General features: G+C 41.2%; 1 protein-coding gene across 1 annotated transcript in view; it reads left to right on the top strand.

The window, feature by feature from the left end:
- Window positions 1-21,979, top strand: part of MIB1 (MIB E3 ubiquitin protein ligase 1) — a 58,045-nt gene extending 36,066 nt beyond the window's left edge. The window contains exons 15-21 of the mRNA XM_077352627.1: window positions 928-1,089; window positions 1,919-2,100; window positions 3,689-3,881; window positions 7,813-7,891; window positions 8,171-8,284; window positions 11,632-11,732; window positions 14,103-21,979. Of these exons, the coding sequence (XP_077208742.1) occupies window positions 928-1,089; window positions 1,919-2,100; window positions 3,689-3,881; window positions 7,813-7,891; window positions 8,171-8,284; window positions 11,632-11,732; window positions 14,103-14,243 (972 nt within the window). The 3' untranslated portion in view covers window positions 14,244-21,979. The remainder of the gene's footprint in view (window positions 1-927; window positions 1,090-1,918; window positions 2,101-3,688; window positions 3,882-7,812; window positions 7,892-8,170; window positions 8,285-11,631; window positions 11,733-14,102) is intronic.
- Window positions 21,980-23,399: the final 1,420 nt, after the last annotated feature.

Genomic DNA, 23,399 nt, shown 5'->3' with positions numbered 1-23,399 from the left:
TTCGCTGTTTCTTAACAGAGCATCTCATCCTCGATTAATGCTTAGCCTCTCTAATTTGAATTGCTTATGCTCTTGGAATATGCATCTTCTTTTCCCGAGTGTCTCTTGGCATCCTTTTCTTAACAGTGTCATGATTTGCCCTGATGACAAACTTGCATTATTTGCATCTTCACTTTATAGCTCTGAATCTGGATAGTTTCACATGATGTGCTCCTTTGATTGTCTGCTGAAAATATATAGAGATCAGAATGTTGTCTATCAAAAGAATTATCTTTTGTATATTTTTATGCAGCTGGTTTCTGGATGCTTTGTCTATGCCTCTGTAGTGTTGACAGAGTCATGTGGCATGAACAAGAGGTGACTGAAAACTTCCCAACAGACTACAGTCAAGCTACTGTGTGGATTATGTAGAATTTACTGAAGCAATGAATGGTCATTGGTTTGGGTGCACAGAACAAGTTGTTATCAATTTGCCTTCTAATAATGGCATGTTAATTATATTTAGAGAGTATGTCATTGGATGTTAAATGCTTAAAGAAAAACTGCACTGGCAAATTATAATAGAAATATGGGCTTGAATTCAGCAGAGTGTTTCCTCAAACCAACATTTTTACCTTCTTTCCCTTTCCCACTGCAGTCCCAAATTCTGCCTCCCATGCTGCCAGGAGCAGTTTATTTGGAGGTGGCAGTGGGAAGGGGAAGTGAGTAAATTGCACTTCCGTGTCGGAAATCAGTCTGCAGAAAAGTACCAGTGGATGCTGGCCATGATCTGGCACTGCAGAGTAATAACAAGTGCTGATATAATGCACTTGTATAGTAAAATTCTGTACACTCCTATATCTTGAAAGCTTTGTTTAAAATAGTTTGTGGTTTATATACTGCTTACGGAGGAGAAAAAGTTCAAAATGTCTGTGTGTCTACTCCTAGCTCCTGGTTCGCGCAGGTGCTAAATTGGATATTCAGGATAAAGATGGGGATACCCCTCTGCATGAAGCCCTGAGGCACCACACCTTGTCACAGCTTCGGCAGCTCCAAGATATGCAGGATGTGGGGAAGGTTGACACTGCTTGGGAGCCATCAAAGAACACAGTAAATATATTGTTTTATTTATTCCATTGTATTTTCTCTCAACCATATATTGTAAGATCCTGTTCTAATTACAATTGCTTTCTGATTTTAGAGCTTCAGGATCTTCAGATAGTGCTACATCAAGCGTAAATGCAGTTAGGAAAATATTATTATTATTATTAGATTTATATCCCGCCACTCCCTTGTGGCTCGTGGCGGGATATAAATGTACATGCTCTTATTAATTTTTTTAATTAATTAATTAATTAATAGATGTACATGCTCTTATTAATTTTTATAGAATTTTAAAATTTTTGCCAAAGCTTTTTAAGTTTAGTTGGTCTTTAGTAATGAGTGTAATCTTTGAAAATATTATTAGAACAAACCACAAGAATACAGAATAAAGACATATTAAAATATATTTAATGTTATACATACTTTTTTTTAGCTTTTCAGGGGGGCCTTTTTACTAACCTCTAAATTTAAAATAGAATGATATTTTATAATTTTTTCAGAAATTTGTTAAGCAGAGCTGGGAAGAATAGAGACACCTCAATTTTCTGTATTTTATTACCAGCCAGTGGAATATAAATAAAATAATAGCATTCAGGGTAGGCGGGTGCTAATTTTGGGGTGTGTCTGAACTTACAAATGTGAAAAAATACCATTGATGAAACTGAGAAGGCACATTAGGTATATGGTTGAGGGCTTGGACAAGGGGAAACTTCCAACAGAATGAATAGTTGTTACTCCACATATTGTTGTGTTCAGTTTTGTTTCCTTATTAAGAGTTTATTTTTCAAGCATGTCAGGAGACACTCAAGTTAGTTGCATATTTACTTCTTTTCAGTTGATAATGGGACTGGGCACCCAGGGAGCGGAGAAGAAGAGTGCGGCATCTATTGCTTGTTTCCTGGCAGCCAATGGAGCTGACCTTGGCATTCGTAATAAGAAGGGGCAGTCTCCCCTTGATTTGTGTCCTGACCCCAGCCTCTGCAAAGCGTTGGCAAAGTGTCACAAAGAAAAAGTCAGGTGTGTATTCTAATTAAGCAATAGCATTTACACCGTCTGCTTATTTTCTGTGCATCAGGTTGTTGGGCGAGACCAATAAAATAAATTTACAAATGCGTTTCCATTAACAGAATGGCTAATTAAAGTATGGCAGGACAGAATGGTTAATTACTGTAAAGCAGGACAGAATATTTGATTTGGTAAGATATAATAAGATGGCTTTCTCACTTCTTGAAGTTTAGAGTGTGAAATCTTGGTCATCTTCAAGAAACAGTGGGGCAGACTAATGTCAGAATCTTCTTCCAAAAGAAGGCTATTAGTTAGTGTTAGTGGAAGGGAGTTGGACCCAAAGATGCTTTCTCCTTATTTGATGCACACCAGAAAGCACAGGCAAGCAGTTTGATAAGTGGAATCCCCATCCTGCCCTGGAAGCTTCCCAGTTGCCCTTGGTCCAATCTCACACTGTCAGGGTTGTTGTGAGGGTAAAATAGAGAAGAAAATAGAGAAGCTGCTTTGGGTCCTCATAGTTATGCCCTGTACCCTGCTCTGGGGGAGGGTAAAGAGTATGCTTAACAGTTCAGTACAGGGCTGATAACATCTGGTGCATCATATACAGCTCGCCTGGGTATACTTAATTGGGAGTACGCTCCATTATATGACATTGGCATAATGCTAAGTGGCTGTTGCTTGGATTGCTCCCATGCATGAAGCCTTGGCAATGGGAATCATCATTGTTGAGTAGGTGTCTGGGCTCAGTGGGGGGGGGCAAGCTAGGTGTGGACTCAGGCTGTGGTAGCTGGATTGTTGCTCCTGCTTACTCATCAGCTTAAGGTAATCTCTTTGGGTTCAGACTCCAAAGATGGGTTTACCTGCTGGGGTTCTTAAATGAGTAGTATTAGCTATACTGCATGGACTTTGCTCTTCCTTTCAGGTGCTAGAGCTAAATATTTCCTCTGGTTTCAAGCGGGCATTCCTCGGCTGTTGTGACAGCCTAGAGCAGACTAACTCCTGCTGTGCCCCTGGGTATGCCACTTTCTCCAGTGGCTTGTGCCAGCTTTGTTCTAAGGTGTTGCCACCTTGGTACCCATCTGGGGCATAACTCTACCTTTTCCTCTGGGAGATACACTACCATATCTACCAGAGGAGCACCTCATCATCTCCCTGTGTGCTCTCAGGCCCTCTCCCTCTCAGGTTTTCACTGTAAGCTTTTCATTGCTTTTTAAAAAAATTATCAGTGCGTGATGCTCTTCTGTCAGCAAAAGACTTGCCATTAACTGAATTGTAATAGGATTCAACTTCCTAGTTTTCAACTTTCTTAGGTTTCTTTTGTCTATCAGTCTGCTTCAAGATGCTTTGCAGAACTATTGTCATATAGCTAATTGTCATATAGCTCATCAGTCTGCTTTAAGGTATTCTATTTGCCATATAGAGAGCTTTTTCCAAAGGGTCTGAGTTAGGTGAGAAGTTTTATATACTTTTCATTATACAGGACTGAGAGTACATACAAATTTTGAGGCAGATGAAGTTTAACACAGTATAGTATTGACTACAGATATGTTAAATTAGAATGTTTACGCAATATAATGTATGAATGAAACTTTGTGTTTAGTGGACAGGTTGGTTCCAGAAGCCCTTCTATGATTAGCAATGATTCAGAAACTTTAGAAGAATGCATGGTCTGCTCAGATATGAAGAGGGACACTTTGTTTGGTCCATGTGGGCATATTGCTACCTGTTCACTTTGTTCACCAAGAGTAAAAAAATGCCTCATCTGCAAAGATCAAGTTCAATCAAGAACAAAGGTATGCTCTTCCATCTGGTGTTTATTTCAGCATGGCATCTCTTTACTGAAGCTTCACTGTAACATGTAAAAGTCTAACCAGTGACACAATGAATATTGCATTCAGTTTCTATGTCATAAAATAAGAGCTTGTACAGTAGTTCTTTTAATTCTAACAGCAGCTGTTGGGATAAATAAGAAATAAATAAACAGTACTTGATAGGAGTAGTACACAAACTCACTTGTCAAGCTATGTACTTCATTCTGTGTGGCATGAGTTTTTTTTTTAAGAAACTCCCAAGTTAGTGTTGACCATACCTCTTGAGTGCCTAGCTTGTGTTGAATGTACTTGCTATAAACAGCAAAGTGTAACTCTGCTAGAAATCGTCATTTTGTCCAGTGAGGGATCTGTAACTTGAGTCTACTAGGACCTTTACCTTTTGGAAGGTGTTTTGAACTGAAGAGGGAAGTAAAAGAGTCACACTCCATGGGCCAAAAACCTTCTCCAATGCACAGGTTCCTATGTTTTCAGTTGTGATATTCATTTATAAAGCAGATGTTCACAGATGTTTGAAGTGTCTAGTGATCATACACTACATTGACTGATTTACAATATAAAAATACAAATGTAGTGGTTGTGCAGATTCTTTCAGATAGGAAGATGCACGTGTGTATTATTCCTTAAGTTGTTGTTGTTGTTATGTGCGAAGTCGTGTCCGACCCATCGCGACCCCATGGACAATGATCCTCCAGGCTTTCCTGTCCTCTACCATTCCCCGGAGTCCATTTAAGTTTGCACCTACTGCTTCAGTGACTCCATCCAGCCACCTCATTCTCTGTCGTCCCCTTCTTCTTTTGCCCTCGATCGCTCCCAGCATTAGGCTCTTCTCCAGGGAGTCCTTCCTTCTCATGAGGTGGCCAAAATATTTGAGTTTCATCTTCAGGATCTGGCCTTCTAAAGAGCAGTCAGGGCTGATCTCCTCTAGGACTGACCGGTTTGTTCGCCTTGCAGTCCAAGGGACTCGCAAGAGTCTTCTCCAGCACCAGAGTTCAAAAGCCTCAATTCTTTGACGCTCGGCCTTCCTTATGGTCCAACTTTCGCAGCCATACATTGCAACTGGGAAGACCATAGCCTTGACTAAACGCACTTTTGTTGGCAGGGTGATGTCTCTGCTTTTTAGGATGCTCTCTAGATTTGCCATAGCTTTCCTCCCCAGGAGCAAGCGTCTTTTAATTTCTTTGCTGCAGTCCCCATCTGCAGTGATCTTGGAGCCCAGGAAAATAAAATCTGTCACTATCTCCATTTCTTCCCCTTCTATTTGCCAGGAATTGAGAGGGCCGGATGCCATGATCTTTGTTTTCTTGATGTTGAGTTTCAAGCCAACTTTTGCACTCTCCTCCTTCACCCGCATCACCAGGCTCTTTAGTTCCTCTTCACTTTCTGCCATTAGAGTGGTATCATCTGCATATCTGAGGTTGTTGATATTTCTCCCTGCAATCTTGATCCCAATTTGTGACTCCTCTAATCCCGCATTTCTCATGATGTGCTCTGCATACAAGTTAAATAGGCAAGGCGACAGTATACAGCCTTGCCGAACTCCTTTCTCAATTTTGAACCAGTCAGTGATTCCATGTTCAGTTCTAACTGTTGCTTCTTGACCTGCATATAAATTTCTCAAGAGACAAATAAGATGCTCTGGTATTCCCATCTCTTTAAGAACTTGCCACAATTTGTTGTGCTCCACACAATCAAAGGCTTTAGCATAGTCAATGAAGCAGAAGTAGACGTTCTTCTGGTACTCCCTAGCTTTCTCCATGATCCAGCGTATGTTGGCAATTTGATCTCTAGTTCCTCTGCCTCTTCGAAATCCTGCCTGTACTTCTGGAAGTTCTCGGTCCACATATTGCTGGAGCCTAGCTTGTAGGATTTTGAGCATAACTTTGCTAGCATGAGAAATTAGTGCAATGGTGCGGTAGTTTGAACATTCTTTGGCATTGCCCTTCTTTGGGATTGGAATGTAAACTGATCTTTTCCAATCCTGTGGCCATTGTTGAGTTTTCCAAATTTGCTGGCATATTGAGTGTAGCACTTTTACTGCATCATCCTTTAAGATTTTGAATAGTTCAACTGGAATGCTGTCACTACCACTAGCTTTATTGTTGCTCAGACTTCCTAAGGCCCATTTGACTTCACATTCCAGGATGTCTGGCTCCAGGTCAGTAACTACCCCATTGTGGTCATCAGGGATATTAAGCTCGCTCTTGTATAGTTCTTCTGTATAATTTTGCCACCTTTGTTTAATCTCTTCTGCTTCTGTGAGGTCCCTACCATTTTGGTCCCTTATCATACCCACCTTTGCATGAAACGTTCTCTTCATATCTCCAATTTTCTTGAAAAGATCTCTGGTCCTCCCCATTCTATTGTTTTCTTCTATTTGTTTGCACTGTTCATTTAAGAAGGCATTCTTATCTCTTCTAGCTTTTCTCTGGAATTCTGCATTCAATTGGGTGTATCTTTCTCTTTCTCCCTTGCCTTTCACTTCCCTTCTCTCCTTAGCTATTTGTAAAGCTTCCTCAGACAGCCATTTTGATTTCTTGCATTTCTTTTTCTTTGGGATGGTTTTAGTTGCTACCTCTTGTACAATGTTGCGAACCTCCGTCCATAGTTCTTCAGGCACTCTGTCTATCAGATCTAATTCCTTAAATCTATTTGTCACCTCCACTGTGTATTCGTCGGGGATATGATTTAGTTCATACCTGAGTGGCCTAGTGCTTTTCCCTACTTTCTTCAATTTAAGCCTAAATTTTGCAACAAGAAGCTCATGATCTGAACCACAATCAGCTCCTGGTCTTGTTTTTATTGACTGGATAGAACTTTTCCATCTTTGGCTGCAGAGCACATAGTCAATCTGATTTCTGTGTTGACCGTCTGGTGATGTCCATGTGTAGAGTCGTCTCTTGGGTTGCTGGAAAAGAGTGTTTGCTATGACCATTGTATTCTCTTGACAAAATTCTACCAGCCTGTGCCCTGCTTCATTTTGTACTCCAAGGCCAAACTTGCCTGTTATCCCGGTTATCTTTTGGCTTCCTACTTTAGCATTCCAATCCCCCATGATGATAAGCACATCATTTTTGGGCGTTGCTTCTAGAAGGTGTTGTAGGGCTTCATAGAACTGATCAACTTCATCCTCTTCAGCAGCAGTGGTTGGGGCGTAGACCTGGATCACTGTGATGTTGAATGGTTTGCCTTGGATTCGAACTGAGATCATTCTGTCATTTTGGGGATTGTATCCCAAGACTGCTTTTCCTACTCTCTTATTGATTATGAAGGCTACTCCATTTCTTCTGCGAGATTCTTGTCCACAGTAGTATACCTGATGGTCATCTGAATTAAATTCACCCATTCCTGTCCATTTTAGTTCACTGATTCCTAAAATGTCGATGTTCAGTCTTCTCATTTCTTGTTTAACCACGTCCAGCTTGCCTTGATTCATGGATCTGACGTTCCAGGTTCCTATGGAATAAAAATCTTTACAGCATCGGACTGTCTTTTCGCCACCAGTTACTTCCACAACTGAGCGTCCTTTCGGCTTTGGCCCAGCCGCTTCATTCATTCTGGCGCTACTCGTACTAGCCGTCTGCTCATCCCCAGTAGCATATTGGACACCTTCTGACCTGAGGGGCTCATCTTCCAGCGTCATATCGTTATGCCTATTGGAACTGTCCATAGAGTTTTCATGGCAAAGATACTGGAGTGGTTTGCCATTTCCTTCTCCAGTGGATCACCTTTTGTCAGAGCTCTCAGCTATGACCTGTCCGTCTTGGGTGGCCCTGCACGGTATAGCTCATAGCTTCACTGAACTACGCAAGCCCCCTTGCCACAACAAGGCAGCGATCCTTGAAGGGGGTATTCCTTAAGTACTGTTACATAAAGGTGTTCAATTTCTTTGCAGATTGAAGAATGTGTCGTATGCTCAGACAAAAAAGCAGCAGTACTCTTTCAGCCTTGTGGTCATATGTGTGCTTGTGAAAGTAAGTACTTCTGGTAGATGATAGCTGTTCTTAGTTATGAATAATTAAATTGGCTTGTTTGAATTTGGTGAAGAGTTAAACCTCTGCAATATAGAAGGCAATTTCTGCACTCTGTCATACCTGAATATGCCTTAACTGGATCTGTTGTAATGGAGAGTGATAGATTTTTACCTACATAAGTACATGGTTGACTTTTGTTACCATAGGAAACAGTTAAACAATATATTGACTGTCTAGTGGAAGGTTAATAGTCATCCCCTCGTATTCATTTTTATCCAGATTGTGCCAGCCTGATGAAAAAATGTGTACAGTGTCGAGCAGTGGTAGAGCGAAGAGTGCCTTTCATCATGTGTTGTGGTGGGAAAGGCACAGAAGACACCGCAGATGATATTTGTAAGTTGACTTTTTTCTGATCTTGGTAAAAGTTGCATCTCTTCACCCACTGCAGAACTCTTCCTGAAGGTTGGGGGACTGTTGGGTTTCTGGCCTACAAGAGAAGGTGTACTGTTCTGCTACCCTCTAAGATCACTTTTGCTAAGCATTTTGTGGATGCAATCTGTTCAAAGCTGAACTCTACATTAACAGTGACAGAATTGGAAGATCTTAGGGAACCAATTTATATGGTTGTATGGGATATCTTTCAACACGTCCAGTCTGAGGGTGAAGAAGAAGAGTTCGTTTTTATACCTGCTTCTCACTACCTGAAGGAGTCTCAAAGCAGCTTACAAACTCCGTTCTCTTCCTCTCCCCACAACAGACACCCTGTGAGGTAGGTGGGGCTGAGAGAGCTCTGACAATAGTGACTAACTCAAGATCACCCAGCTCGCTGCATGTGGAAGAGTGGGGGATCAAACCTAGTTCTCTAGAGTAGAAGCTGCTGCTCTTAACCACTACACTTCTGTAGATGTTTGAGACCTACTACCTGCATATAATACTATTGCTCCTTCTAATTGTTTACATCTTTTTAGGTTGTGGGGTTGTCTGGGAGACAGTAAATATCTCCTTGAGATAAGAGATTTTTCTTTTCTTTAAAAACCTACTCTGGACCCAGGAGAGTTGAAGAATTACTGTCCAGTATAATAAAAATTGAGTCCAGTGGTACCTTTAAGACCAACAAAGATTTATTCAAGGCATGAGCTTTCTTGTCAGACTAGTCTGAGGGAAAAGGTACTATTCAACTCAGTTTTTGTTGTGCTACTTCAGACCAACACTGATACCCACTTGCCTCTGTCCAGTCTAATGTATACCATTCTTGAGTAAGGTGATTGAATGAGTGATGGCTGACGAATTTCTGAGTGAAATGGATTGTTTGGAACTGTTCCAGTCTGGTTTCAGACCTGGTCATAGGGTTGAAATAGCCTTGGTCACCCTGATGGATGACCTATGCTGGAAAATAGTTAAGGGTGTGTATTACCTTGTTAATTCACCTGTACCTCTAAGAGGTTTTGGATACCATTGCTTACAGTAACTTTTAGGGTTGTTAATTTAGTATATCTGAGCAAAAAAACAACAAACCTGGCTATTCTTTCAGCCAGATGCAGAATTGGGACAGTATTTTAGCTGAGATGGCCACCCCCAAAATTTGAGGGTCGGGTTTGGGGGGGACAGCAAGATACTGATTTTAAAGAGCATTTAAAGGGATTGCAGTCCCTTTAAATGCCTTCCAGATGAACTCCCTGCTTGTAGAAGGTGTTTAAAGGAACCACATTTCCTTCAAATGCCATTTCCCCCTCCATTAAAATCAGTGGATGGGGGCACCTTCTTTAGGGGTGCATAGAATTAACCTCCTGGTCAGATCTTGACACTTTGGGGGCAGGTTCAATATACCCAACATATACAAGAAGGACTAGTTGCATGATTAAAAAGTTGGGGCGGTTATAGATGAGATAGGATTCAAGTAGATAAGACCTGTGAAGACCGTAAATTAGCATACAGACCTGTTGAGAATGTGAGGATGAAGTTTGAATCCAGTGGCCCCTTGACGACAAAGTTTAGTTTTTGGGGATAAGTGAGAACTGAGTGACTTAGCATATGTAGTGAGATAAGCTGATATCTCTGTTAAGCCCAGAGGGTTCCATTGTGTAGTTGATGGCAGGCTCATTCGTTTGCTTATTTTCTAACATTGTTTATGCCATTAAATGCCAACAAGGCCCTTCCATTCTCTACATAGGGCAAACAGGTCAAACCCTACACCAAAGAATAAATGGATACAAATCTGACATAAGATTCACAAAACTGAGAACATTTGGACCTCCTTGAGGCACTCAGTAGGGAATTTCTTATCTCATTACGCATGCTCAGCTTCATGTAGATTTTTAAGAGTGTGGCCGATAAAATGGATCTCTCCCCCCCCCAGTTCCACAGATATCCCTCAACGGATACTGCTGAAAGGTCCAGGAGAACCTGCAGTAAAGTTAATATGTGGGATAACAGTTGACTTTTAAAGAATGTATTTATATATATACTAGGAATCAAGCCCGCTGTCGTGCAAATACAGTGGGCGCTAGCTGGGGACAAACGTGGGGGCGGGCGTGTGGCCGACGGGGCCTGGCCTGGAGGTGGTGGTGTCTGTCGTCAGGCGCCCCCCCCCCCGTCGGGGAGACTCACCAGGGCCTGGGCAGGAGGGCGACAGCGTCCAGCAAGTGAGTTGGGTGGCGGCAGGGCATGCGGCCGATCGCGGTGCACCACGGCTCGGCGTCGCAGGCTCTGGGCCGCTCGCCTGTGCAGCCGCGCCCTTTTGCGGCTGTGGGAGGCGTTGGCGGGGCGCGGACTGTGGAGCGGCTCGGCGGCGGCATCATAGTCAGCGGCGCCATTTTGGAGCATGGCATCGCAATCTGAACAGTCGGCCGAAGATTGAGCAGGGCCACGGCAGCGGGATTCTTTGGGGAAAGACGGGCCAGCGGGCAGCAGTAAGTGGTGGGGTGGGGTGGGAGCTCCAGGAGGCGGCCGGAAGAGCTGCGGGCGGCTGTGAGCGGCGAGGAGGGAGTAGGCGAGGAGCGGCGGGTTTTGGTGGTGGGCGAAGCAGAGACGGCGGGGGGAGGCGGCGGCAGGGCGGTGTTCTGAGGGGAGGTGGAGCGGAGCCCGTTCCCACGGACAGGAGAAGGCGGAGTGGGCCCGAACTCACCGGGGTTGCTGGCTGTGGCTTCTCCCAGCCTCTGAAGCGGCCTCGCCGCGTCTACGACGCGGTGAAGCCGCTCCAGCGGCTGGGAGAAGCAGCAGGAGGAGCAGCCCAGCTGGAGGGCTGTCGGCGCGGTCTGGCAGACTGCACTGAGTCCCGGCCGGGCAAAGCAGCCAATGGGGACATTGGCTGCTGGCCCTGGATGGACACTCGGATTGGCCCTTCCGAGTTTTTATCCCGGACAGGGCCCGCCCTAACTCCTCCCCGACAGCCCTTACTGTTTTATTTAGTCCATGGCGCCCGGCGCCCTGCGCCACGGGATGTTTAAAGATATATACTGCACTATTGCATATTTATTTATTTATATTTATATATATTTATATATATATATAATATATATATACCGCCCTCCCCGGAGGCTCTGGGTGGGTTACATTGAACTTATGAACAATACATGAAACAAGTTCAAATATATATTGAACTATAGGTTTTTCAGTTATTTATAAACCAGTTCATACAAAATTATGTAATTCATGCATTGCAATCAGATTAATAGTTTTAGGGTATTTTAAAAGCAGTTTAAGCGTTACATCTCAGTTTCCTTTTTTTCTGCATTATGTAGCAAGTGGAAACATTCCAGTTCTGCAGAAGGACAAGGACAACACCAATGTCAATGCTGATGTACAAAAATTGCAGCAGCAGTTGCAGGACATAAAGGAACAGGTAAATAAAGCAAATATCCTTGTATGATGAACATGAAATGAACATTTATGCTTCCTTTGAAGCTGTTATATACTGGTACTCAACTGTACCTGATGTGTGATCATTTACAGTTTGAATTGCAGAATATCTTAGTCGCATATTTTTCCATATTAAAAAAAATGTAGAGAATAATTGGGTAAAGAGTGAAGAAAGATCACATGTAACAATCAGTTTTCATACTGCATCCATAGGTGTAAACTGGTTGCACATTATGTATTAATTCGTTCATTTTTACAAGTGAGAGTATAGAGAAAATGGTTAAGATTTGTGGTTTTTAAAAAATCTTTAATGAAAATATATGCAAATAGAGCACAAATCAGTAAACATTTTTTCCTCTCTAAGGGAGGAGGACAATCAAACCTGGGAAAGGTTTTGCCTCTTGACCTAGAAGTGAAGTCCAACATTTTTTTTGAGAATCAGGATCTCTCCTGGCTTATCCAGCTAACCTGTTGAAGCCCTTTTTTGGGAATCCAGCAGGGGCTGGCAGTCATACAAGAGACCCTTTACTATGGGTTCCACTTTTAACTGTGGTGAACAACAGTATTAACCAAGACAACAAAAATGAGCAAGGGCCAGTTTGAGGAACTTGCTACCGACTATCTATGCTGCCATATCCATTCTCCCACCTACCCACCCCCAAAACTGTGGAGAGCAAAGAGCTACATGCTGATTTACTCATGAGTTAAGAGCAACCATATAGAGGAATGTTATTGAGAACCTCCACTTTCTTGTAATACCATCAGAGAGATCCTGGTCCTGGTCATGTCACAGGTGGGAAGGCCTCAGTAGCAGTGATGCAGAACATGCCAGAAATAATCTGGAAGGAAGGATGGGTGGCAAAGAATTAGTAGCACTGACTAGGATGATTAAGGATTTACTAATCAGAGTCAAACACTGGCCCTCCTCAGATTCCCTCTACCACACTACTCAGCAATTGAAATCCAATACACAGCACGGAATGTCCAGACCCATAAAAATCTCCTTCTGTTCATGCTCAAATGTCTGAATTCCCAGCAAACTAGTGAGTAAGAACAACTTGCAGAGAGGGGGGCGGGGAATGAGTCCCCTTCCCTCTAAATTTTCCAGAATAATAGAGACCCTCTATATTTGATCAGAGATTAGCCTGAACCACTGCCTTGCTTTTTGCTTTCTGGAAGTCCTTTCATGACTTCAACTTTAATGCTATTTTTATAGACAAAATAACAGGATTAATCTTACATGTGTGATCCATTCTTATAAAGCATGTCAGTTATGCCTAACCCCTCTATGTGGTAACATAATAAGTAGAGGTATGGGACTTGAGATAACCTGTCAGAAGGGGAGCTCATTAATTTACATTTGCCGGCGTATAAGACGACTGGGCGTATAAGACGACCCCCCAACATTTCCACTCAAAAATACAAAGTTTGTTACATTACATTACAGTACTGAAGTGCACCCGGCGTATAGGACGACCCCCCCACTTTTCAGGGGGGGAAAGTAGTCTTATACGCCAGCAAATACTGTATTTGTTGCTGCTTAGCTTTCCCATTATGATTGTTCTGTGATGTGCTTGTCAGTGGTAACATTAAGTCTAGGGAAGGTTGGGGATGTTCTGATTCTCAGGAAAGTGTTCAGTAATCTGGCCTGGAGTTAACTACCCTCTTGACTCTAGAACAGATGAAAATGCAATTTCCTTTTAAAGTATTTGAAATCTGGTAGAAGATGGATAGTGGTGAGAGAGTATGTGTGTGCTCATGTACACCTGTACCATATTAAAGGGAACAAGGGACTTGAAGTGACAAATTCCAGTGAAATAGCAACCCCCACTCCTGATTCATGTATTTAGAAGACATTGCTACATTTTGCAAATGGAAAAAGAGACATAATGCCTAGAAATAAGCATATGGAATAATCACTGCTAATACTATACACTGTTAGACTTGTCATAAGAGGAGGTGGATTCAAAGTATCAGAAATATTATTGTAAACTTAACAATGGTAGTCTCTCTGACAGTGAAATCTTAAGTAAATTAGGAACATCCTGGTCGAAGTTACATGATACAGTAAAGGTACAAAGGTTGTTTTAAGCTATGGCCATTCTGGCAACGTTGGACAAGGTGCATCCATCTCCACTGCAGATAATTTTCATTGGTGTTGTCAAGAATATTAAGGATACATGTTAAATGCTAAAGCACTACAGCCAGTCTAAGCAGTTCAGTTGTCAGACAATACTGAGAATTATTTGCAGTGTTTCCAGTCTCATATTTTTGGGATAGTATCTGTTAAGAGATTCTTTGTTGTTGTTTTTTCATCTGGATAATACCGTTATTACTTGTTTGTTTCTTTCAGACGATGTGTCCTGTATGTTTGGACCGTTTGAAGAATATGATCTTTCTGTGCGGGCATGGAACATGTCAACTTTGTGGTGATCGAATGAGCGAATGCCCTATTTGTCGAAAAGCTATTGAACGAAGGATTCTTTTGTATTAAAAAAAACTATAAAAGTGTCTGTTTTACCATGTCATCTTAGTAAATTCATTGAGTTTCTGTAAGCTTTAGTGGCAGGTTCGAAGGCTGTCATGAAAACATTTCTAATGCTGCAGAGTAAACTATGCTGCATTATAAGTGCTTAAAGTCTGGCATTTTCTACACAGATCAGTATTTGAGTGGCCAAGCTCACCTGTTGTCAAGAAAGCTAAACCATGGATTGATTAATTAACAAAACAATTCTTCATCCATTCTCCCTCTCCCCTTCTCTCCACCCCTTTATGTTAAAGGGACAATCTTGATTTATTGTCTTGGTAACTTTGTCTTGTATATGTATGAGCTCTAATTTCAGACGTTAGTTTTTATATGGTCAGTAGTTTTCATGTATAAACAGGGTTTTTAAAATCCTCTAAATTGTATTTGTTTTAAGATTTTTCATAGTAGTGTTAGTAGCGAATTGCAGCAGCAAGCTGAGACTCATAGCTAAGTATGGGAATAAAAAAATAAGCATCATAATATAATGCTTTCAGGGTTACATGTTGGTTCTAAAATCCATAATTTCATGCGGTATATATTGCTCGAAATTAGTTTGAAAGCAGATAGCAAGCCAAAAACATGTTGATCACAAGGTTGCCCTTGGGTTATCAGTCCTCTTCTAGAATTAGCTGTCTGACAACCTGTTTCCAAAACTGAGGAAACTCCAGATGTGATATAGGTTGCTGCCAGCAATAAAAGGAATAAAGTCAGAGCTTAAAATGATACCCTCTACATGCCTGAGTGGTTTTTGGATCTCAGCCTTCTTCATTCAGCTGAGGGACCAGTGTTATAGAGAAGAAAGGTTTATGGTAGTGTTTGGATATAGATATTAACATTTGGAAATCTATGGAATTTGTTGCCATTTTGTAAGACTCTTGGCTGATATAGTTACTTCTTACAAAGGAATAGTTTTCTTTGCAATAAGTGTATATTCCTGTTTCTAGTTTGGCAGCATGTGTGAACAGCCTTGTAGGTCAAGTTACTTGGTATCATTCAATTAAAAATAAGCAAGACAATGCTTGAGTTTTGTTTTTTGCAGGATTTCCAAAAATTTGAACACTTGGTGGCTGAAGTCCAACTTCACCAAAGTGGAAACTGAATGTTCATTTAATTGTTTATAAGTATTAAAACCACAGAACTGACATGATGCATGACTTCAGGAATAAAAACTTAATTTTTGGAGATGTAATGGATAGGTATGTCTTTGTATTTAAACCCAATGTGGATAAGTTATTATATTTTATTAGTAATTTTATTCCTGTTGAATTTATTTGAACAGGAATATTGCTTGGAGGAAGATGCTGTACGTGGTGTTCTGCTCTTTACAAACATTGCGTGATATTTTGGTTTCTGCTAATTAATCATGTACTTAGGAATGCCATTTTTGTACAGAAGCCAGAATAAGGCAACTTTGTATATATGCAGATCTGTATGGTGTTGATCCAGATGTTGTTTCTGCTTGTGAAGGGGGAACAGTGTTACTGATTCTTTCCTGTAGACACTCATTTCACTCCCTCACTGTTTTTGAGGGTTCCTTATCCTCATGACTTGCATTTCTGGCAGCTCAGTGGACCATGGTAGGAGGAGAGTGGCAAAAGTTCTGACGGCAGGAGTACATTACACAAGATGATCGTTGGGTCCATCCCAAGGTAATAGGCTCACACGGTAACAGAATAGCATGATGCCCCATAACTCAATAGTCTCTTTCCAAACCAAACTTTTAAAGATTATTTTCTGAAGTGCAGGGTACACAGATTAACCTGATCATATTTTCATTGAATAGAAAAAAAAATCAATGACTGTGGCTAATGATTCACAGACTACACAGGCTCAGGAGTACAATTGAAGTTGGCTCTGAATAAGGGTTTGTAAGATTGAATGTCTGTGATTCTTAAAGTCACCATCCATAAGTCCCATCAAAATTGAGAGCTGAGGGCCACGCTAAGCATTACACCTGCCAAGAGACAAATAGATATGATGCTTGGGAAGTGCTCAGGCCTGATTTGGTTCAGGAGTATGGTGCAGGGCGAGAAGGAGCTTCAGCCTCCCCCACTGAGATAGCCAAGGAGATGAGCTATTTGACATGCTTGACATGGCTTCAGCATGTGAAACACCAGAGCAGTGTGAATACTTCCCCCAGCCATTTTGGCTTGAGAAAATAGTGCAGTGGAAGGAGCTGAAGTTCCTTGTTTCTCCTCCCTTCTGCACTGTGCTCCTGAGTCAGATAGGTTCTTGGAAACATTAGTTCCTGATATCAATCATGTCTGTCCTGGATGGATTTGAAACACCAACCTGATTTATAGCAGATGTAATGTCTAATTTAGCCCCAAATTGCATCTTCATAACTGTATAGTACATAATCATCATAGATTTATTAAAATATGGTTCCAAGCCAGCTACAAAACACTCACCATTTACAAAACCATAATCCAACAGATCATGGTAGTGTACCAGTATAGTAAATGTGTACTGGAAATGCTGTTATTTTATAGGGAAGTTACTGGTAATGGTTTTCTTGGGTCTTCTCTTGAAACAACTGGCCTGGGTTTTTTTTTTATAGAATAGGTAATAATAAAGCATTCTTTCAAAATGATATATTGACCTACTTAGAGTTTACCATCAAATACAATGTCTTAAACAGAGCTTGAAGCAGCTTGAAATATTCCTATCATTACCTTTTTCTCTGGAATATCCCAATGCCTCTTCAGTGTCAAGACTGCCATTTTGTCATGGGGCTCTTCTGTTGTTATTGTTAAGGAGAAAGGACAAGCTACAGATGCTGCCCTTTAGGGAGTCATTAGTACAGTGCATCAGGGAACTGCTGGGATGGTAAGGCTGTTGAGCTTTTATTTAGACTCTGCACTTTACTTGCTGTTCTGCCATCTGGGGCCTCTGAGTTAGTGGATACTCACTACAACTTATTGTTCTAATCTGACATTGCTATACCAAACTGCATAGTTCCATGCAGGTAGTGTCACTAGAGGAATAGGAATCTATTTTGCAAATACTTTATATTGAAAAGTCCTGGAATTCGAAAACGGTCTCTGTTTTTATACCTATAGATAGAATCTTCTAGCAAAATCAGAGATTTTAAAATAATTTTGTTAAAATTGTGTGTGGACCTGAGTTTCAAATTCAGAGTGAATGCTATACATAAACAATTTTTTGTCTAACTTCTAAATCTTCAGTCTTGAGATTGTGATTCCCAATAGATTTATGCCAAACCAATAAATGGGTTGTGTGGGTCAGACATTAACATATTTGTCCCGTATATGTTTGAATTTAATGACCAAATTGGAGTTTTGTATGCATGTACATGAAAGTATGAATATCTCATTTTGTAATCAGTTCTTTTAATGCTGGAAAAAGACTTGCACTTAGATAGCTTAGAACACTTAAGAACATGGGTAAACTAAACTGTAAAAATGCATCAATCATGGTAAAAATTAGTTCTAATATTTATTCAAGTAGGCATCTAGCGAGAGGGAAGATGTGCCTTGTTAGTGTAATCTGTGAATTACCGTTAGATTTGGCTAACAAATCTTGATAGATACTTTGCCTAATAAGATGTTCTTATAGGTAATTTGTTGAACTGACATTTAACTTGTGTACTGATTTCTGTATGACAGTATTGATTAACAGTTTTAAATGGGTACAGGGTCCCATGAATGTCTGCAAACTTCAGTAGTTTTCCATTTCAGTGAAGGTCCCTCACTGCCACCATCACATGAAATAAGGAGTTCCCTCTAGGGATAGGCACAAACCAGTTCACGAGCCAAAATCCATCATGAATTTGACCTGGATCAAGCTGTTTAAACCTAGCAGTTGAGCTGGGCTGTCCACCCACACCAGGTGTAAATGGCTATATTTAAACCATCCATTTTGCTACCCCCCCCCCCCCATGCAGGGGAAGCTAAACAGATAACTGAAATAGCTGCCAACCTTTTCAGCCTAATAGTGGGTGGCCTGCCAGCCATTTCACCAATGTGTTTTGTTTCCCCTTGCTTTGTGGCAGGAAGGAATGAAATTGATTCCTGTAATGGCTTCTAGTCATTTAAAGCTAACAGTTTGGCTGATCCACCCATCAGCTGTTAGGTTTAAATAACTGGCAATCATTTAAATAGTCTGTTTTGTCATCATTCCTAACCCCAGCTTTGAAACAGAGGGAAATAATGAACTGCTGAAATGACTACCAGCCGTTTGAGGCTAAAAACCGCACTGTCAGGTTTACGGTCCCCAAACTTTTTGTAGTTGAGGACCGCCTCCAGGGGTGGGGGAGAGCCAGCGGCCCAGGCACCACGCATGTGCTGCAACTACACGCAAACGTGCACGCGCAGTTGCTGTGCATGTACATTTTTACCAGCAGGGCGCAAATGCACATGCCCGTTTGTGTTGCTGGCATGCCGGCGGCCGTGCCTGCCTCTTCCCGCCCTCTTGCAGCAAGAAGCTAGCCAGGCCGCGAGCTAAGCGGCCACTTTGCTCGCAGACTGGCAAGCTTCTCGCTGTGTGGGGGAGGAGGCAGGCGCGGTACCGTGGCCTTCGCGGCCCAATACCAGGCTGTGGACTGGGGGTTGACAACCCCCGGTTTAAATGGCTGCCAGCCATTTTAGCAATTGTTTTTCCTGAAATTGCTCCCCCCTCCAAGCAGGTATGTCAAACTGTCAGCCATGTCAGCGGTTTGTTTCACTTCTCACCACTCCTAAGCATAGAGAAGTGAAACCGACCAGCCTGCAGTGGCCAGTTCATTTTAGGGCTTTTGGTTTGGTTGTGGGTTTGGTTTGGGAACACCCTGAACCAGAATTTTCCATCCCTAATTTAATGTATCATATCAGTGCATTTACAAAGCTCTAGATAATATGGGTACAGTCTGACAAGGACTGCTGTTGTGCCATGTCAGTTAATAACTGGAGAGCTGTCAAGGTTGGGTACCTTTGTAAGCCTTTTTGAAATAAGGGTTGTGGAATAGTATTCCTTGTGGATTGTACCCTAACTATCATGCTAAAATTTTAAAGTCATTCTCTTAAAGACCGTTAACTGGTTCAGTGGCTATAAGAGCTTTTCTGAGTTTAGATGGCATTGCAACATAGTCCAATTTAATTATTAGGTAGCCACATTGTGGCCTATATTGACTTCTAAGCTAGTATAGTTTTAGACCTTTTTGGGTTGATGTGGCATTAAAATAGCATTGCTTCCTAGTTGGCAGTATTACATAATAAGAAAATTATCTTTTACCTCAGATAGGTGGGAAGGAGGGATCCTCTTAAAAGTAAAGCTATTTTTTGTTTGTGTTCTTTTTCACTTATATTGTGCAGAGCAGGAGTAGTCAACCTTTGGTCCTCCAGATGTCCATAGACTACAATTCCCATGAGCCCCTGCCAGCGTTTGCTGGCAGGGGCTCATGGAACTTGTAGTCCATGGACATCTGGAGGGCCACAGGTTGACTACCCCTGGTGTAGAGCAACCAACCAAAAATCATACATAACTATCAGGGTTACCCCATCATTGTAAAGGGATTTGCTTCTGAATGCAAAGGCAATAGGCACCACTGCCTAAATTGACTGCATTAAGTTTTGGTCATACACCTACATAGAATCTTTACGTGGTTGGAGAATCATAGAGTTGGAAGGGACCTGCAGGATCCTCTGCATTGCAGGAAACACAACTACCTGCCCACCCACACTGACTCCAATTTCATACCCAGATGATGCCCCCCTCCTCCAAGAAAAGCAAAATCTCTGACCAGTCTAGTCTGGAGGAAATTTGCCTCCCACTCCCAATGTTCTTTTCTTCCAGGAAGCCCCTCTCCACTCATGAATTTTTCTTAGTTTCAGACAAACCACATCTTTCTTTCTGCTGCTCCTTCTGTGTCCTAGCATGTGATTCTAGGATCATGTTGACTCTGATGATACTAACTGAGATTCCTCTTCCACATAGATTTAAAAATGGAATTACATTTGTTTGGTAGTCATGACTGGCTATCTCATTATATAATCAGAACAAATATTTTTTGTAATACTACTTATTCTTGCAGTTTCCTGAAGAATATTATAGTATTTTATGCCAACATAGTTAATACTTTAGTGCCAACTTTATAAATTTTGCTACTGTGTGAAACTCTACTCAGGACTGTGAAACACCTTCACATTTGTATGGTTATTTTCAGAGTATTGTATAAGATCTAATGCCTTCTGTGCCTTGGCAAAACGATTGAATGGACAGCAACCATGAAATTCTCTTGCACATTACTTCAACTAACAGCCTTTCCAAAATATCATGGAAACGCAAGTGAGAACTATACCGTTGATGCTGCTTTTCACTGCTATCATTTGACTCAGGCTATTTTCCCTCAGCTAAGCTTATTTTTTATTTCATTTATTTTTTCCCCTCTCTGGGGAAACCCAGAGTGGGTTACAACAAAGATAAAATTGCATATGTAAAAATAAAATACAAAAATAGAAATTTAAGTTAAATAAGTTTAAAACCTTAGAAAGCGAAATACTAAATTTGTCTGACTGTCATATGGGAGAGCCGGGGGTAGATCATACAAAACCCTTTGAAATATAGTTTGGTAAGTTTCTAATTTTCTGTGTTAGAGCCCTGCGAAAGCAAATGTAAAGGCGAAAGCAAATGTAGGAAAGATGAGTACCTCCAACCAGTACTTGCTGGAAAATGTAACCTATGCACATTCACCTCATTTAACATACAGCTTAGTACTGAAGTCATGTGTAGTTCTACCGTTAAGGTTATATATTGTCTGTATATCAGGCACTTACGCAGAACTTTTGTGAGTGCTAAGTTTATATGTGCGTGTGGCTAAATTTTTCAATTTATGATTATTCTGAATATTGCTGCAATATTAGGGTGGTTGCAGTGAAAACAAAGGACAGTGTTCCAAAATTTACATCTATACAAAGGGATCAGTTGAACAGTCACATTAACAATCTAGTCCTCTAGATCTGTGAAGCTGTTGCATGTGACTCCCATTAACATAGTACAGTAGCATTCACTAAGCCAAGTCATTTCCTTTCTATTGCAGTGGTAATTAGTATAATTGCTTCTTACAAAAATCTGTCAGGCAAGTAAGGTTATACTGATAGAGATGTCTGTAGTGACTAGAAAGTCCATTGGGAAGTCTTATGTATAATCTCCAATGGGCATGATTTCCATGCTCATAATTCTATGACCGTTTCCAGCCAGGAAAGATTTCAAGATTTGTTAGCAAAGTGGCATTGCTTTTTGCTCCTGAGCTTGTAGAAGGTCTAGGGTAGATTTTCAGCTCTGGTTTGATGCCACAGATTGTGTTATTGACCAGTCCTTGCACCTGACCCTAAGCACTTGTTTTTGTTACAACTCTGTAAGATTCATTAGACACTTTTAAAAATATATTGCAGTCCTGCTTAACATCTCCTAGATGTGAGAGTGCTGTCTAGGATTTATAAAATGTGTTTAGTGCTTGAATAATGCAGCGTTTCATAGTACAATATGGATTTCATTACAAAGTATAATTTTTGCTGCTCTGAAAAACAAACTTCCAGTATGCTTAGGTCGACAGTATTGGAATAAATTAAAATTTGTTTATGCAGATGTAGTTAATTTCTATACTGCTAATAGCTTTACATAACAGCTTTGATTAGAAATGCTTAGTAAATTCTAAGCTTTTGAATACAAGACCATGTACTATATTAATAAAATTTGTATGATTATTTTGGTGTGTTTTTTCTTAGCTCAATGAATGAATGAGCCACCTAAATATAGGTTAAACCTACAGCTATTTGAATATTCTCATCATGAATTATGTATATTTAATAGTGCTGTTAATATTGAAATGTATCATCTGTACAATTATGAAACTACAAAATCCACAAAACTGCTGAGTTTATGCAGCTACATTATGTTTTGTTCATCCTTATCCATTGTTGTTCCTCTATATATTTCTGAAACAGCCTATGGGGTGGGATGTGTCTGGCTGTCCAAGTCGGAATAGGGCCAATCAGGGTGCAGCCAGCATTGCCCTGATTGGCCCTGCCCCTGCGGCTCCCGCCCTCGGGCCCTGGACTCTAACCTCTTTGCTCTCAGATGCCTCAGTGCCTGGAGCCAGCAGCAGGTAAGGGGAGAGGGCCCTGGGTAAAGGTGGAGGGCTTGCCAACGAGGACCTCTTGGCCTGCTAGGCTGGGCTGCTGACTGCCTGCTAAGGAGCTCTGTTTTAGCCCTGCTAACGAGCTGCCCAGCCCCTGCCTGCCCCACTTGATTTGGCTGCGAGTTGTGGCCCAAAGCCACTTTAAGCTGCCTGGCCAGGGGAGGGGACCCTTTCAGGGCCTGTTCTTAGGAACAGGCTTTGAAGCTAGTATCATATAATAGTTATTTTGCAAGCTAGTAAATATATATTATTCTTTTGCTATGAGCTGAATCCAAATTAAGCAGAAAAAAGCTAACAGAACGGACCATGTCCTGCAGCATCCCATTCCTGAAATTCTGATCTTTGAGAGAAAAGAACCCTCACAAACGTGGGGACGGGCTGGAGGAGAAGGTGGGAAAGAAAAATTGTCCTCTTGTGCTAGTAAAGTATCACTGCAGTAGCTTAAATGCTGCCAGAACATTTTTTAGTTCAGGCATGTGTGTCTTGTAAGGTATGCATTTCATCTTCTATGACTATCAAATAGTAGTAGCCACTTATTAGAAAGTATACAGTATCATAAAGTACATTTAGCTAAAATGTACTTTGTACCAATGTCGGTTTTTCACACTAGATCTTAGTGGTGTCTAGAAGCAGGACTAGAGCAGGTTAAAGTACAAGAGTAACCTCAGTGTTTTTGTATACTATTGTGATGTGGATTGGTAGGCTGGGTACATACTTGGATATAATCCATACAAATTTCCTTAAATCAATAGTAGTATGACCTGGATGTTTCACCTCATCTTCCTTATTAATGGATACTGGAGAGAAGAAAATGTCTCTTATAGCCGGGTTAATGGTTATTATATATTGTTCACTAGTTTTACTGTCAGTATTAAACTCTTTTAAACCTGGATGGGCTTGGCTGCTCATAGGTTAGCTGAATTCACTTGATTTGGATTGTGACTGGCCTTAGGGAAGGGTGGTGTTTAGCTTGATTAGTAGCCACG

The sequence above is a fragment of the Paroedura picta genome, chromosome 9 (assembly GCF_049243985.1).
Source record: "Paroedura picta isolate Pp20150507F chromosome 9, Ppicta_v3.0, whole genome shotgun sequence".
NCBI classification, from domain to species: domain Eukaryota; kingdom Metazoa; phylum Chordata; class Lepidosauria; order Squamata; family Gekkonidae; genus Paroedura; species Paroedura picta.
The sequence above is the reverse complement of the archived record's forward strand: the minus strand, read 5'-3'. Positions and strand labels throughout refer to the sequence as shown.